This window comes from Ipomoea nil, unplaced genomic scaffold, assembly GCF_001879475.1.
Source record: "Ipomoea nil cultivar Tokyo-kokei standard unplaced genomic scaffold, Asagao_1.1 scaffold0146, whole genome shotgun sequence".
Lineage (NCBI taxonomy): Eukaryota > Viridiplantae > Streptophyta > Magnoliopsida > Solanales > Convolvulaceae > Ipomoea > Ipomoea nil.
Window position 1 is genome coordinate 2,899,645 of NW_017616574.1, and position 17,119 is coordinate 2,916,763.

At 40.4% G+C, this 17,119-nt stretch overlaps 1 protein-coding gene across 1 annotated transcript; it reads right to left on the reverse strand.

The window, feature by feature from the left end:
- Positions 1–1,067: 1,067 nt before the first annotated feature.
- Positions 1,068–1,850, reverse strand: LOC109173353 (60S ribosomal protein L12-like). Its single transcript, XM_019322592.1, has one exon. It carries the CDS (start codon positions 1,780–1,782, stop codon positions 1,282–1,284), a length of 501 nt encoding a protein of 166 aa, XP_019178137.1. The 5' UTR covers positions 1,783–1,850; the 3' UTR covers positions 1,068–1,281.
- Positions 1,851–17,119: the final 15,269 nt, after the last annotated feature.

Below are 17,119 nucleotides of genomic sequence, written 5' to 3' on the forward strand. Positions count from 1 at the left end.
CAACTTGCAGACAAACCAAGTTTTCTCTTCTCTTGGGTAACTTCAGCATACAAAAATGACACAGAAAATAACAGAACATAAAACTATCAGCACCTCCATGACCACTGAACCAACAGCTATCATCATCTTGCCCCAAATTCACTAAGAAGTTAACTACTCTCCCAGAAAACATGGTGAACACCAATGAATCTATCACATCTCTGAACAGACAAACAAGTTCTACCATTAAAACAGTCTAAAGCTCACCCAGAGTCCCAGACATTGTATATTATTCACCTGTACAATCACCAGAAGAAAGTAGTCAAGAAACCCACAACCACTGCCCTATTTGAGTCAATGCTATCCTCCTATTTCCCAGAAATACTCCACAGATCATAGAAAAGCATAATCATTGATCTGTGTATAACTTCTTGCAATACTGGCAAACTATGCAATTCATACAAACATATCCCACTGCCCATTTCTGAACATATCCCTTTCAGCTTTCAGCTTTCAGCATTAAATTTTGGAAAAAGCTATGCAAATAAAAGAACATAACTCTGCAAACATAAATCAATCATCCAAAATAAAGGTCAAGCTAAAAGACTAGAACTTTGCAAGCATAAACCCATCAATATATGAACTGCAATAAACCAATAATGAATAACCACATTGGGATACAAATGAAATGGCAAAGTGAGCAAGCAGCAATGGAGAAAGTGATCAGTTAAGAAGAAATACTAATACAGAACTACAGAATCATAGGAAAATCATGTTGATAGAAAATGTAAACCTCTTAACTCTCAATATGATAATAATAGATAGACAAAATAGTTAAATAGTTTATCAATAGATGCATGAGATTGAAGCAATATACAAGGGAAACCTGGCATCACAAAGGGCACTGTAACTTATAACTTCATCCCTCTCTACATATATAACTACAGTAGCTGCAAACAATATAACATGGAAATGATAAGCATCTAAGAATAAATCCAACTCAACAAGATTGGTTTGGGTTTAGAAGACATAAATGAGCTGGGTTGTACGAGTAAAAATGTAGGAAATTTGGGATGAAATGAGGGAAATGTTTCAATTCGAGGAAAGGCATCATTCAACAATGTAAACAAAATAAAATCATTAAAGATAACAATACTCAGAAAACATTTCGATATAACAAAAAAGAACCTACTGAAGTCTTAACATTAGAAAACCACATTTTTCCCAGCAAAAATTCTCGTAAATAATAATATGGGATTCAAGAAAACTAAGAGTTTAAATCCCCTGAAACCGAAGATTCTCTCAATCCTGAGGAATCTCCACCTCTCCATCAGCAATCTCCTGCTGCAAATCCTTGGGATCCTTCCCATCTACCGTGCACCCGACGGATACACACGTCCCGAGAATCTCCTTAACGCTGCCAGTCAAGTCCTTGGCCATGGAGCGGGGCCGCATGACCTTGGCGATCTCGATGACGTCATCGAGGGAGATGTTCCCGTTGTGTTTAATGTTCTTAGTCTTCTTCCGGTCGCGCTCGGGCTCCTTGAGCGCCTTGATGACCAAAGCGGCGGCGGAGGGTACGACGGAGACCTTGGCCTGACGGTTCTGAACCGTGAGCTTGACGGTGACGCGGAGGCCCTTCCAGTCCTTGGCGGTCTCCTTGGCGATGTCCTCACCGATCTTCTTCGGGGAGAGACCGAGTGGACCGATCTTCGGAGCGAGCGAACTGGCGGCTCCGACCTCGCCGCCGGTGACGCGGACGAAGACCTCGACAACCTGAGTTGGATCGAACTTCGGCGGCATTGTTGCGGAGACGGAGTTGCAGGCAGCGAGGCTAGGGTTAACGTGCGCTTTGTAAGGAGAAGCAGAGAGTGAAGACGCTAGGGTTATAAGCTAGGGTTTTTGGCATTCTGTGAATCTTTTCTGTGAAATGACTTTCTTGCCCTTCAATGCTCATGAGCTTCCGTCCATCATTTCAATTTGGGTTAAGCACATATAAAGTTACCCATTTAATAAATTGGGCTTTTCAAGACCCCTTTCAATGTCATAGAAAAAGGATGGAAGTTTCTCTACAAACGTTAGCCCATTTAGCCCACCTAAGTACATTATTTTGCAATCATTATGCTATGGACCCGTGTCCAGCATGCATGCTGGACACGGGAAACAGTGCCGTTAGTGGCACTGTTATCTTTCACTGTTTTTTAATTTCAGACCGCTTCGTTATAGGAGTATATGTTTATAATTTTATTAATATATGTTCATAATGTCAGAGCTCTATGTTCATAATTCAATAACTGTACATTCATATTTCCATAACTGTACATTCATAATTTCGTAACTGTACATTCATAATTCAATAATTGTAACTTCATAATTTTCGAAGCTCTAGGTTCACAATTTTAGAGCTCTATGTTCATAATTTTATTACTATATCTTCATATTGTAAGTTCATAATGTCAGAGCTCTGTGTTCATAATTCCATAACTGTACATTCATAATTGCATAACTGTACATTCATAATTGCATAACTGTACATTCATAATTCCGTAACTGTACATTCATAATTCAATAAATGTACATTCATAATTCAATAACTGTAAAATCATAATTTTCGAAGCTCCATGTTCACAATTTTAGAGCTCTATGTTCATAATTTTATCACTATATGTTCATAATGTCAGAGCTCTGTGTTCATAATTTTATAACTTACATTCATAATTCCATAACTGTACATTCATAATTCCATAACTGTACATTCATAATCCCATAACTGTACATTCATAATGACACAAACGAATAACGCCGTTAACGGCGAGACAAAATTAATTTTTTTTTAACTGGAATGACGCGCTTTCCCTAAAAACAATGTCGTTTTGGACTCGTGTCCACAATGCATTGTGGACAGGGGTCCAAGGCATAATTTGCCTTATTTTGTATATTAATCAAATAATGTAAATTTAGTATACAAATATTCAAATAATATACTTTTAATATATTAAAAATATACTTTGTATTCATGGTCCACATAAAAATTTGTCTTCTACTATATGTAATGCTCTAACTATAGAATCAAACATAGTTAATACCAACTAGGGTCCTCTGAGTATAATAGCACTGTCACGTTTAGTCCTAAATTTTCAGTTTAATCACACGTGTCCCTTCAACTTTCAAATTTAACCAATTGTGGTCCTTTAATTAATTTAAGTAAGAGAAAAGTTAGAAACGGGTTAGTTAAAATTTTGAAAGTTGAAATACTATGGGTGTTTTAACTTGAAACTTCAATGACCGTGAGCGATTAAATTGAGAGTTTATGACTAAACGTAATGGTGTCAGTGTGTCTTAGATTGTTGAGTCATTTTTCTGTATTAAGAGTAGGATTATGAAGTGTTTTCAATTTAGCCTCTAAACTAAAAATTATTGTTCCATTACTATTTATAACAATACATATTATATTTTTATAACAATATAAAATTTTCCTTCATAATAATCAATATTTTCCAATGACAACTTTCGAAATAGTAAAAGTATAGACCTCTCTATTATAACCAAGTTGGGAGTGTTAGGACTCTTGTATTAGTAGTTGGCTAGGACTCTTTACTTATCTCCTTATATTGTTATTGTTCAGACTATTATACGTTTACGTTGAATATACAATCCTCATCTGGTATCAGTATCCAGGGATTCTTATTTTCATGGCAACCTTGGGAGATAACAATGGCGGTTCTGTTCGTGATTCGTCTGAACGGACTGTGTCCGAGGTTGCCCCCACTCCCGTTTACCCGAATACTAGTTTCTCCTCCGCCCATCACTTCGTGTCTATCAAACTTACCGCCCACAATTATTTGTTTTGGCGTACTCAGATTTTACCATTCTTAGAAGGCCAAGGGTTGCTTGGTTTTGTTGATGTCACACTGCCATGTCCGACGGCAGCACTGCCGTCGTCCGTCCCGGTGGAGTCGACGGCGGACAGTGGTGGCCGGCCGTCTGATCTGGCTTCGCTGCAGCAGCAATGGCGCCGGCAGGACAAGGCTGTTCTTTCTCTATTGATTTCATCCTTGTCCGACGAGATGCTACCTATGGCGATCGGGCGCTCCACGTCGCGGCTTCTATGGTCGGCGATCGAGCAGGAGTTTGGCTCGGCGACACGCTCCCGGGCTTTGAGGCTTCTCGGCGAGCTGCAGGGGCTGTCCCATGGGGCGTCGTCCGTCTCGGATTACTTGAGTCGGGCGAGAGTTCTGGTTGAGGATTTGGCGCTGGTCGGCCGGGTTATTACGCTTGATGATCAGAATCTCTACGTTTTTCGTGGCTTACGACCGGAGCTCCGTCCTCTTGTTGCACCACTGACGCGTGGCTCTCCGGTAACCTTAACTGAGCTTTCTGATTATTTAACTTCACAGGAGTATATTTGTGCGCCGGGTGGTGGTGATGCTGCTGCCCCGACTGCTATGGCAGCGTCGCGTGGCCGAGGAGGAGGCCGCGGTGGCGGCCGGTCCTATCGTGGAGGCTCGGGCAGTGGCGGTGGAGGCTCGGGCAGTGGAGGCTCGGGCGGTGGAGGCTCGGGTCGTGGCCGAGGTGGCCGGGGTCGTGGCCGTGGGCGGTCGGACGTCCGGTGTCAGATTTGCGAGAAGTTTGGACACTCGGCACGGGATCCTCATCGGGAGATCAATCTTTACATACCTGCATTTCAATTTGAGTATCTTATTACATAACTACATATACAATATACTAATATATTTACCAATGAATCCAACTTAATGTTGGAAATAATGAACCAAAAGTCGATTTAATATCCCAAAATAATATTTATATATACACACGAAAATATATAAAAATATTATTGGATATATATCCGAAATATATATATACACACACAAATATATATAAAATGGACCCAAAGGTTATATATACATATATATCTATGGAAAAAGATATATAAATATATATCAACCAAAAATTGGAACTTATAATCCTCAGATTATAATTCCAATCCAACCACTACCACAAAATAGAGAGAGGATTTTTGCTTAGAGCATAATCCAACACGAAAGAAGAAGAGGAAGAAAGATGGTAATTACGAGTCGAGCGAACTACTCTTTCCTTAAAACCTTATTTGTCACCTCCCAAAAGTGCTAGGAGCGTTGTGGCCTAGGTTTCCTAGGATAAAACGTACTACGGTTCGACGTTTGAGCACCCAAACGGACGAACCCGGTCAACTAGAGCACGCGCAGAACACAGCTTCAAGAATGAAGTAGGAGCAGAGTTTTGGAAGAGTAGAAAACTTATTTTCTGTGTGTGTTGTTCTCTTGTTCATAGTTCTTCACTACTTCACTTTCTTAAAATCTGATGTGTAACACCCCTGAATTTTAAGATATTTAAAGCCTATAAAATAAAGGCGAATCTAATATTTCAATCCCAAACAGAGCATAAACTAAACATTGTAGTCGGGGTGTTATGCCACATCTGAGCTAGGGAACCCAGATGCACAGGCTAAGCTATCTTACAAAGCATAAACCATCATGAATATCCAAATGTAAATCAAGGCACGCAGGCCATCTCACAGACTAGAACTATCTAAACTAAGTCCACGAATCCGATTAGCGCGCTCCGAAGCTACTCAATTTGTCCTGAAAAACATTCGGTGTAACAACCGTCAGTGAATAATGCTAGTACCCCACTCCAACGCGTTAAGTACAATATAGGCAGGTATAAGAAATCAATTTGAAACTGGAATACATATATACTTACGAGACACTAATTTAAATCCAAGATCAAAACCCGAGACACAACAACAGACTCAACAGTATAGAATAATCATAAAGACTAGCATGCATCCTAAGAACACGTTGCAAGACAAAACAGACAGACAAGCATATAAATAACAAATAGAGACAACAAAGGCATTCAAGGCAATCAGTTAGCAAGTAATCATCAAAGCACACAATCCATCTTCCAACCTTATACCAAGTTCCAACCTTGTAGCTCACCTCCGTCCTTATATCAGTTCCAACCTATACCTCTAGGCCACCCTTATATCGTCTCCCTTATTCCTCCGGGCAACTACATGCCCCCACCGACAAACCACCTTTCAACCACCAACATATCAAGATAGCGTCGTAGTGTCATTCGCATGATCTGCACCTCTAGTGTCAATATCAAGGGGTCAGCGCATATAGCCCTGACATGACACCGCAACACTTATAACCTGACTCATGCTCAACGTCAAACTAGTCGAAGGTGGGTTTGTGCCTTTAGCACAGTAACCGCAAGGCCTGTACCTTTAGTACAATGACCGGACACAAGTGGTGCCAACAGCCAACAGTTCATTTCCACCAATCACAATCTCATCATCATCACCAATCACACCGGCCATTGCGCAATGACTACGATACTCATCACCATTCAATCAGGCAACACATAATCAATCAATAACAATCAAGACATAACAATAACGACACGTACTTCACATAAACCCCTAGAATAGTATTCAAAACATCAAACGAGACTCATACACGACAAACGGGGTACAATGGGACACAACGGGACACGGGGAACAACAAACGGGGGAAAACACCACAACCCACATCAACTTTCTAGCGGGTAGGTGGCAGGTGGATGACCACCCGCCGGCGGGCAGCCACCATTCCAGCGGGTGGCCGGTCGGCAGGCCTCCGCCCGCAGGCTGCCCGCTGGATAGGGACTCGCCGGGCAGCGGGTAGGTAGTGGGCGGTCATCCCCCCCCCCACCTACCCCCCACTGGTACATAGGCAACTTTTCAGTCCCGGGATCACTCGCGGAACTCGAAACCATGTCCTGACACATTCAAACACATAACGACAACACCACGGATTCAATTAATGGAATTAAATCAAGAATCACACTGAATACGTTCTAACATGATTCCTAAACATGTCAAGACTCAACATTAATCATATAACGGTTCAGGAGCATCCGGAACCACAGGAACATCAAGAAATCTATATGCAAAGTCCTAAATACAAGTTCTAGGCTAGACTTAACACCCGATCATGCATAATCCCACCCAAATATACCAAGAACATCATAATACGAAATTCACGATATAAACCCTAGGGCTCTAGACATAATTAAAATACGAGATCATACACATAGTCAATCACAATATCAAGAACATCAAGATTATCAAATAAGCACAATATAAATCATATGCAAGGGCTCTATCAAGACTCAATCACAGAATTACACATGCAATTATCAAAGGAGCCAATAAATAAGATATAGCAAGGAAAATAGGTTTTGTAAGACATGGGTTACCTCTTTAGTCCTAATTAATATCATTGGCTACTAAGGTTCTTTTATAAGATTTCCCTCCAATGGGTTCCTCTAAGTTTGGTGGCGGGGAATTCCTTTGCTAGGTTTCCTAGGGAGTGTCTCGCGTTGTAGAATTAACTGTGGTAGGGTTTCTGAATGCTTCCTAAGTCCCTATATATAGATTCAGGAGTCCTAACTAGAATCTGAGTGGTAAAGGCCCAATTTTCATATTCCTTATAAAATTAAGGTCTTGGTTAAGGATAAGGGTCCATGATCCATTATGGACCATGCTAATTAATTAATGGAAATTCTAGTCTAATTAAATCCTTTTTAATTATTTGCTAACGAAATTAATTTCATAATTAGTCCGGATACGAAGGCCGTAACACGGGGTGTTACATGATGCCCTACAACACTCTTATATAGGAGGTGAAGTGTAACACCCCGTGTTACGGCCTTTAATCCTGGATTAATTATTTAATTAATTCCGTTAATAATAATTAAAAGGGATTTAATTTGGTTAGGATTCCCTTTAATTAATTAATGTGGTCCACTATGGATCGTGGACCCTTGCCTAAACTAGAGTCTTAAGCCTATTAGGAATAAAGAGAGTGGCCCTTCCACTATTCAAATTCTAATTAGGAATCCTAGACCTATTAGGAATAAAGATAGTAGGCCTTTACTACTCAGATTCTAATTAGGAATCCTAGACCTATATACCGGTTAGGAATACAATGTAGGTCTTTACTATTCAGACTCTGATTAGGATTCCTAACTCTATAAATAGGGGATTAGAAAGCAATTAGAACCCTTACCACCCATAGTTATATTACACGAAATTATTCCCAAGAGATTCCCCACCACCAAGCCTAGGGAGATCAATCAGAGGGAAATCTTAGAGAAGAACCTTAATAGCCAATGGAGGATTAATTAAGGCTAAGAGGTAGCTCATGTCTCAACAAAACCTATTTTCCTTGCTATATCTTATTCATTGGCTCCTTTGATATGTGATTCTGTGTTTGAGTCTTGATAGAGCTTTGCCTAGGGTTTATATTGTGTTTATGTGATAATCTTGATGTTATTGATATTGTGATTGATTATATGAATGATCTTGTATTTTGATTGTGTCTAGAGCCCTAGGGTTTATATCGTGAATTTCATGTTATGATGTTCTCGATATAATTGGGTGGGATTATGCATGATCGGGTGTTGAGTCTAGCCTAGGACTTGTGTTTAGGACTTTGCATATAGACTTCTTGATATTCTTGTGGTTTCAGATGCTCCTGAACCGTTATATGATTAATGTTAGGTCTTGGCATGTTTAGGAATCATGTTAGAACGTATTTGATGTGATTCTTGATTTAATTCCGTTAATTGAATCCGTGGTGTTGTCGTTATGTGTTTGAATGTGTCTAGACATGGTTTCGGGTTCCACGAGAGATCCCAGGACCGAAAAGTTGCCTGTGAGTCAGTGGGGGTAGGTGGGGGCAGGGGTGCCCGCCACCTACCCACTGCCCGTGTTTACTATTCCAGCGGGCAGGCGACTACCCGCCGGGCACCCGCTGAATGGTATGTCGTCGCCGGCCGGTGGTCCTCCACCCGCCACCCAGCCGCTAGAAACCTGGCGTGGTTCGTGGTGTTTCTCCCCGTTTGATGTTTCCTCGTGTCCCGTTGTACCCCGTTTGTCGTGTATGAGTCTCGTTTGGTGTTTCGGGTATCATTCTAGGAATTTATGTGTAATACGTGTCGTTGTTGTTGTGTCTTGATTGTTATTTGACTATGTGTTAATTGATTGAATGATGATGAGTATCGTGGTCATTGCGCAATAGCCGGTGTGAATGATGATGATGATGATGATGATGATGAGATTGTGATTGGTGGAAATGAATTGTTGGAGGTTGGCACCACTTGTGCCCGGTCATTATACTGAAGGTACAGGCCATAGCGGTTATTATGTTGAAGGCACAAACCCACCTTAGACTTGCTTGCCATTGAGCATGGGTCAGGTTATAAGTGCTGCAGTGTCATGTTAGAGCTATATGCGCTAACCCCTTGATATTGGCACTAGAGGTGCGGATCATGTGAATGGCACTGCGGCACCATCCTGATATGTTGGTGGTTGATAGGTGGTTTGTCGGTGGGGGTATGTAGTTGCCAGGAGGAATAAGGGGTGGTGATATAAGGGTGGCCTGGAGGTATAGGTTGGAACTGATATAAGGACGGAGGGGAGCTACAAGGTTGGAACTTGTTATAAGGTTGGAAGATGGATTGTGTGCTTTGTTGATTACTTGCTAACTGACTGTCTTGAATGCCTTTATTTGCTATTGGAATTTCTATCTGCCTGTTATGTCTCGCAACGTGTTCTTGGGACGCATGTTAGTCTTTATGATTATTCTATACTTTTTAGTATGTTAATATGCCTTGAGTCTTGATCTTGGATTTAACTTAGAGTCTCGTAAGTATATATGTATTCCAGTTTCGAAATGATTTCTTATATCTACCTATATTGTACTTAACGCGTTGGAGTGGGTTACCAGCATTATTCGCTGACGGTTGTTACAACGAATATTTTCAGGGACAGTTGAGTAGCTTTGGAGCGCGCTAGTTAGATTCGTGGACTTAGTTTAGGTAGTTCTAGCTCTGATGAGATGGCCTGCGTGCCTTGATTTGTATTTGGGGTATTAATTATGGTTTATGCTTTGTTAGTTAGTTTAGCCTGTGCATTTGAGTTCTCTAGCTCAGATGTGGCATAGCACCCCGACTACTATGTTTTGTTTATGCTCTGTTTGGGAATTAATAATAGATTTGTCTTTATTTTATAGGTTTTAAATATCTTAAAATTTAGGGGGTGTTACATGAAGTGTCGATATCATTTAATTTTGGCATTCAAACCTCCTTTGTAACTCCTGAAACAGCAGCCCCATTAACAGAGAATTAAATTCAAAATTGGAATTAATGGGTTCGGCCAAAGCCCGAATCCAGTGGCTTTGAAGTTGACATAACTTAGCCTGCAAGGACAGCCAATTTCCGGACGACAGTCGTGCTGGCACACACGAGCTTAGCCTTTTCGATCTCAGTTTGGGATTTGATTTGCCCCCCCCCCCCCCCGCCCCCCCCCCCCCCCCCGTGACAATCCAAAATATTAATCTCAAATTCCTATTTTATAAAGTTTCGAAATAAAATTATTTTATTTCTACGATGATTTATTTCCTAAAATTTTGAGCCAAAAGTCTATTTGAGACGAAATTGCCATTATCATTCTAAGTCTTAAATGTTCTAAGCCAAAATGATTTAATTCTTGAGTCCAATTATTGTGTTTAAACCCAAAATATATATGTATTCAAGAATTATTCTTGAACCCATGAGAAATGCCCAACCCAACCATCTAAGCCCAAGTATCTAATCTATCTACTACTTATAGCATTTGGTCCAAATTAGGAACCCAATTCTTTCTATACCTAGATATATGTATATCATTTATATAGTTGCTTCTCCTTCAACAGAAACCAAACAACCCCCATCGTCTCTCTTTCTCTGCCTCTCTTATCACCCGAAGACAACAACAACAACGAAGACAATAATAACAATGAAGACAACCGGCAGTCACCATGAACCTCGTCTCTCTCTCTCTCGAAATAGACCCAACAACCTCCATCTCTCCCTCTCTCTGTTTTCCTTCGTCGACCAGCGGCGACGGACGGCGCAGTAGGTGTGTGAGCAGCAGCAGCTCCTTTTGGTGACATCAGGTAGCGGAGTCGATAGCGAGACCTAGCAGCGAAGCTGTGACCGTCGACCATGGCAGCAGAGTAGCGCCGGTGGGTTTTCTTCCCTTCCGTCATAGCAGTGGCGAGCGGGAGTGCAGATCCGGTGAGGTAGCAATAGCTCCGGCGACCTTCCTTCCCTGTTTGCGGCGGCGCGAGCAGCGGAGGCAATGGTCAGCGATAGGACTGTCAACGGACCAGTTCTGTTTTTTCGGCGGCGTGAGGTGGACGTGATCAATTAGCTGGAATCACATTATGGTTGAAACACAAAGAAAGAGAAGAGTACTTACATAGAAAGGGATAAAACTCAGCATATTGTTCATATAGGGAAGAATGAATGTAACAGTAACAAATGAGCAAAATAGCTCTTATTACAAATACAGTGAGACAAAACGGTTATAACTACCAAAGTGTAGAAAAAACTAAATGGACCTTGTCACTTCATCACCCCCCCACCCACCCCCACCCCCCATAAGCTGGAGCATGAACATCTTGAAGGTCCAGCTTATTATGGAATATGTCAAACAAAGGTTTGGATAATGCCTTGGTGAATCCATTTGTTGTCTGTTAGTGTGAAGGGATATTCATCAATTTAATCATCCCTTCATTGACTTTCTGTTTCACCACATGGAAATCAATCTCGATATGTTTTGTACGCTCATGAAATATATGATTCTCTCTTATGGCAATGGCAGAGTTGTTGTCACAGAAAAGAGGAATATGACAGTCAATGTCTGCTTTGAAATCTTCTAGCAAATACTTGAGCCATTGAATTTCACATGCTGTAGTTGCCAAAGCTCTATACTTAGCTTCAGATGAAGATCTGGAAACAGTAGCTTGCTTTTTTGTTTTCCAAGAAATGAGAGAACTCCCCAGATAAATGCATAACTTGTGACAGATTTCCTAGTCTCAGCACATGTTTCCCAATCTGAATCAGAAAAGGCTTGAAGTCTGACTTGGGAATTAGAGGGGTAGAGTAACCCTTTGCCTGGGGAGCCTTTGATGTATCTTAGAATTGTATGAGCTGCACTTAAATGTATATCCTTGGGCTTGTCCACAAACTGACTTAGCTGCTGAATAGAATAAGAGATGCCAGGTCTTGTATTTGTTAAATATAGAAGCTTACCAATCAGTTTCCTGTAAACTTCAGAATTATCAAGCAGCCTTCCTTCATTAGTTGTGAGTTTCTGCCCTGTAACACATGGTGTCTTGGCTGGCTTGGCATCCAAAAAAAAAAACCATTTTCTTCTAGAATGTCCAAAGCATACTTTCTTTGGCATAGATTGAGGCCATTGGGAGTTCTGAGTGCCTCAATTCCCAAAAAATATCCCAGTTTGCCAAGATCTTTTATCTTGAAAGAAACATCTAACATTTGCTTTAATTCTTGGATTTGCATAGAGTTTGTTCCTGCCACAAGGATGTCATCAACATATACAAGCAAAGCAAGGTAAGAGTTATCTGTGATTTTAGTAAAGAGAGAAGGATCAGTTGTGGACTGATTGAAACCATTACTCAGTAATGCCTTTGTCAATTTAGCATTCCATTGCCTACTGGTCTGTCTTAGACCATATAAAGATCTCAGTAGCTTGCAAACTTGATTGGGCCTATCACTCTTAAAGCCTGGTGGCATAACCATATACACTTCATCATCTAAATCTCCATGTAGAAAAGCATTGTTAATATCTAACTGTTGAATGTCCCAGGTTTTTGGCAACTGCCACTGCTAGAAAAGTCTTGAGGGTAGTTATCCTAGCCACAGGGGAAAAGGTCTCAAAATAATCCACCCCTAACTGTTGAGTATAGCCTTTTGCAACCAATCTTGCCTTGTATCTTTCTATGGAGCCATCAACTCTATGTTTCACCTTATAAACCCATCTACAGTCAATAGGTGTTTTACCTTGGGGTAAATCCACCAAGATCCAAGTGTTGTTTTGAACTAAAGCTTCTATTTCAGATTGCATAGCCTTTTTCCAAGGTTCAAACTGCACAGCCTCACTGTATGACTGTGGTTCTTGTGTTGAAGTAATAGAAGCAATATAGTATCTATGACTGAGAGGTAAATTTTCATAAGAAAAAAACTTGTTTATGGAATGAGGAGAGGTTCTCACATCTGTATTCTTTCCCATCATAGTGTGGCAGTAATAGTCATGCAATTTTGTAGGAGCTTTCTTTTGCCTAACTGATCTTTTAGGATGTAGTTGATCACTTGGACTGTGTGGGGAATTTCTATCATTGATTGTCTCATCCTGCACTTCATCAATTGTTTCAGCAGGATTAGTGGTTGTAAGTTCAGGTGCCTCATTGATTAACTCATCATGACATCTGTCATGCCTGTCAATATGTTGAGCACTTCCAGACTCTGAATTGCCATGCTCAGTGTAACACCCCTAATTTTTGAAACTTTTAAAACCTTAGATATTAAAGGTAATTCCATTATAAATTCCCAAACAGAGCATGAACTAAGTATGATAGACGGGGTGCTATGCCACACCTACACCTAGGTTTGAGAACCTAGGCGCACAGGCTAACTAAACATAAGAAATCCACAATTAATATTCATTACAATCCCAAGGCATGCAAGCCACTACTAACTAAGCTAGGTCCACGGCTCAGACTAGCGCGCTCCGAAGCTAAGGCTCATCACCTGAAAAACATTCGGTATAACAACCGTCAGCGAATAATGCTGGTAACCCACTTCAACGCGTTAAGTACAATATAGGTAGATATAAGAAACTCATTATGAAACTGGGATACATATATACTTACGAAACTCTAATTTAAATCAGAGAACAGACTCAACCAGGCAATAACAGATATATTCAATACAGTTAAACACAAAGATACTAGCATGTATCCTAAGGTCACAAGACTACACAATACACAAAATCAATATCCAGTTATCATCACAGTCAAACAATCAACAATAAGACACGTATTGGTGTACACACATAAGGTGGTGCCGCAGGACCATTCACATGACCCGAACCTTGAGTTCCATTGCCAAGGGGTCAGTGCATATAGCCTTGACATGGCCCTGCAGCACTTTAACTTGTACCGCAGCACAAGGAGATTGATCGCAACCAATCAATGAACCGTAGCTCATTTGTATCATAAGAGTTTGATCGCAAACAAACTATGAGCCGCAGCCCTATTATCAAATATGTCTAATCGCAACAAGATTATGGGCCGCAGCCCTATATATATATATATATATATATATATATATATATATATATATATATATATATATATATATATATATATATATATATATATAGCAGCCAATTGTTCTCAACCAATCCAACTGCCTGTATAGCCGACCGATCGCAACCGGCCGGGTTAATACCTAGTTGTTCTCAACCAACCTGATAGTCATTATAGCCAATTGATCGCAACCAATTGGGTTATCATGCACAACAACATAGAAGCCAAACACATGCAACCCACATTAACACATAACGAGGGGGAATCATCGGGGAACACTTAACCCAACATAACTCATAAGTAACAAACTACATTAACCCACCCATGACACTCCTACGAGATCGTACACTTTCCTCCTAGGCCAACGGGATACCATTCACCTAGCATGCAATACACAAGACTCTTTTATCCTAAGAACGGTACCCGATACATCAAACTAGACTTACACACGACAAATGGGGTACAACGGGACACGGGGAAACATCAAACGGGAAAAAACCCCACGAACCACGCCGGGACCACCCGCCGGCGGCGGGTACTATTCCAGCGGGTGGCCGGCGGGCAGTCCACCGCCCGCCGGGTGCCCGCTGGAACAGTAGAGGCGGGCAGCGGGTAGGTGGCTGGAGGTTAGTCCCCCACCTACCCCCCACTGATACACAAGCAACTTTATGGTCCCGGGATCCCTCGTGGAACCCGAAACCATGTCCGAACACATTCAAACACATAATGACAACACCACGTATTCAATTAACGGAATTAAACCAAGAATCACACCAAATACATCCCGACACGATCCCTAAACATGCCAAGACTCAACGCCCGATTATGCAAAATCCCACCCAAAAATACCCAGAATAACATAATACGAAATCCACGTTATTACCCTAGGGCTCTAGACACAATCAAAATACAAGTTCATTCATATAATTTATCATAGTATCAAGAACATCAAGATTGTCACATAAGCATCAAGATTATCACATAGACACCAAGATTATCACATAAACACAATATAAACCCTAGGCAAAGCTCTATCAAGACTCAAGCACAGAATCATATATCAAAGGAGCCAATGAATAAGATATAGCGAGGAAAATAGGTTTTGTTGAGACATGGGTTACCTCTTAGCCTTAATTAATCCTCCCTTGGCTATTAAGGTTCTTCTCTAAGATTTCCATCCGATTGATCTCCCTATGCTTGGTGGTGGGGAATCTCCCGGGAATATTTTTGTGTAATATAACTATGGGTGGAAAGGGTTCTAATTGCTTTCTAATCCCCTATTTATAGAGTTAGGAATTCTAATAAGAGACTGAATAGTAAAAACCTATATTCTATTCCTAACAGGTATATAGGTCTAAGGTTCCTAATTAGGATCTGAGTAGTAAAGACCAACTATCTTTATTCCTAATAGGTCTAGGATTCCTAATTGGAATCTGAATAGTGGAAGGTCCACTCTCTTTATTCATAATATGCTTAAGACTCTAGTTTAGGCAAGGGTCCACGATCCATGGTGGACCACATTAATTAATTAAAGGGAATCATAACCAAATTAAATCCTTTATAATTATTATTAAACGGAATTAATTAAATAATTAATCCAGGATTAAAGGCCGTAACACGGGGTGTTACACTCAGGCCTATCCATCATTTTGCTAGAGCTGATAGGTCTCCTAGTGGTTTCAGAATTGTCAAAATCAACATCAATAAAAGTGGGAATCAAAGGGAGTTAGGGAACATTGTCTCATTTTTACCATGTTCATCACCTCCCGAAGTTTGGCTTCTGAAAGGAAACATTGATTCATAAAACCTGACATCTCTTGATATGAAATTGTCCTTGTCAACTAGGTCATATAGAATATAACCTTTGACATTAGCTGGGAAGCCTAGGAAAATGCATTTCCTTGCCCTAGGCTGCATCTTAGTTCTTCCCTGTGAAATAGTGGCACAAAAACACAAACAGCCAAAATATCTCAACTGCTCATAATCAACCTGTTTTCCAGTTAACAGCTCAAAAGGAGTATTCCCTCCAATCACTTCACTTTGCAGTCTATTAATTAGATAAGAAGCATGGAGAAAACAATGTCCCCAAAAAATAATTGGCAATCCAGAATGAAACTTCAAAGTCCTAGCTACATTTAGGATATGTTGGTGTTTCTTTCTGCTACCTCATTCTATTGGGGTGTATAAACACATGACTTCTGATGGATAATGCCTTTCTCATCAAAGAAGGTTCTCATTGAAAACTCATTCCCATTATCTGTTCTCACCTTTTTTATTTTAGCTGAGAACTGAGTATAAACATTGTTATAAAAATTCTAGAATTTAGATTTCACCTCTGACTTGTTTCTCATTAAGTGCAACCAGGTAAATCTGTAAGATTTTCCCTAATAATATATATTATATATTATATATTAGGGCCTTAATTAAGTGGTGCAAGTTGACTAGGCTTATTAAGTGGTCTGGTTGGACTTAATAACTAGTAGTTGTTAGTCAACCAAACTCTGTGCGTAATATAACCTGGATTGATGGGATACAGGATTATGGATTAGATAGCACATTCAGTTACGGTACTCAGACCGCTCAGTAGACACCAATACACCATCTAGGGTTCTGAGTCAGGTCTGAGGCAAAACATGGCTGACGGTCTACCGTTAAGAGGCAACACAACAGGAACATCAACTATGGCTGGAGATCTACATGGCTACGCTTCCGCTGTCATACGAGGCCAGGTTTCTCGTATACTGTTATTCATTATAGTTAGACTATTGTATATCTAACATTTGGTATCAGAGCCTTTTATAATCTCTGCCTGGTTGATTATTATGCCTAAAATCAACAATTAATTTGTTTTATATACATTGAGTTTTGGTATATATTCTGTATATATT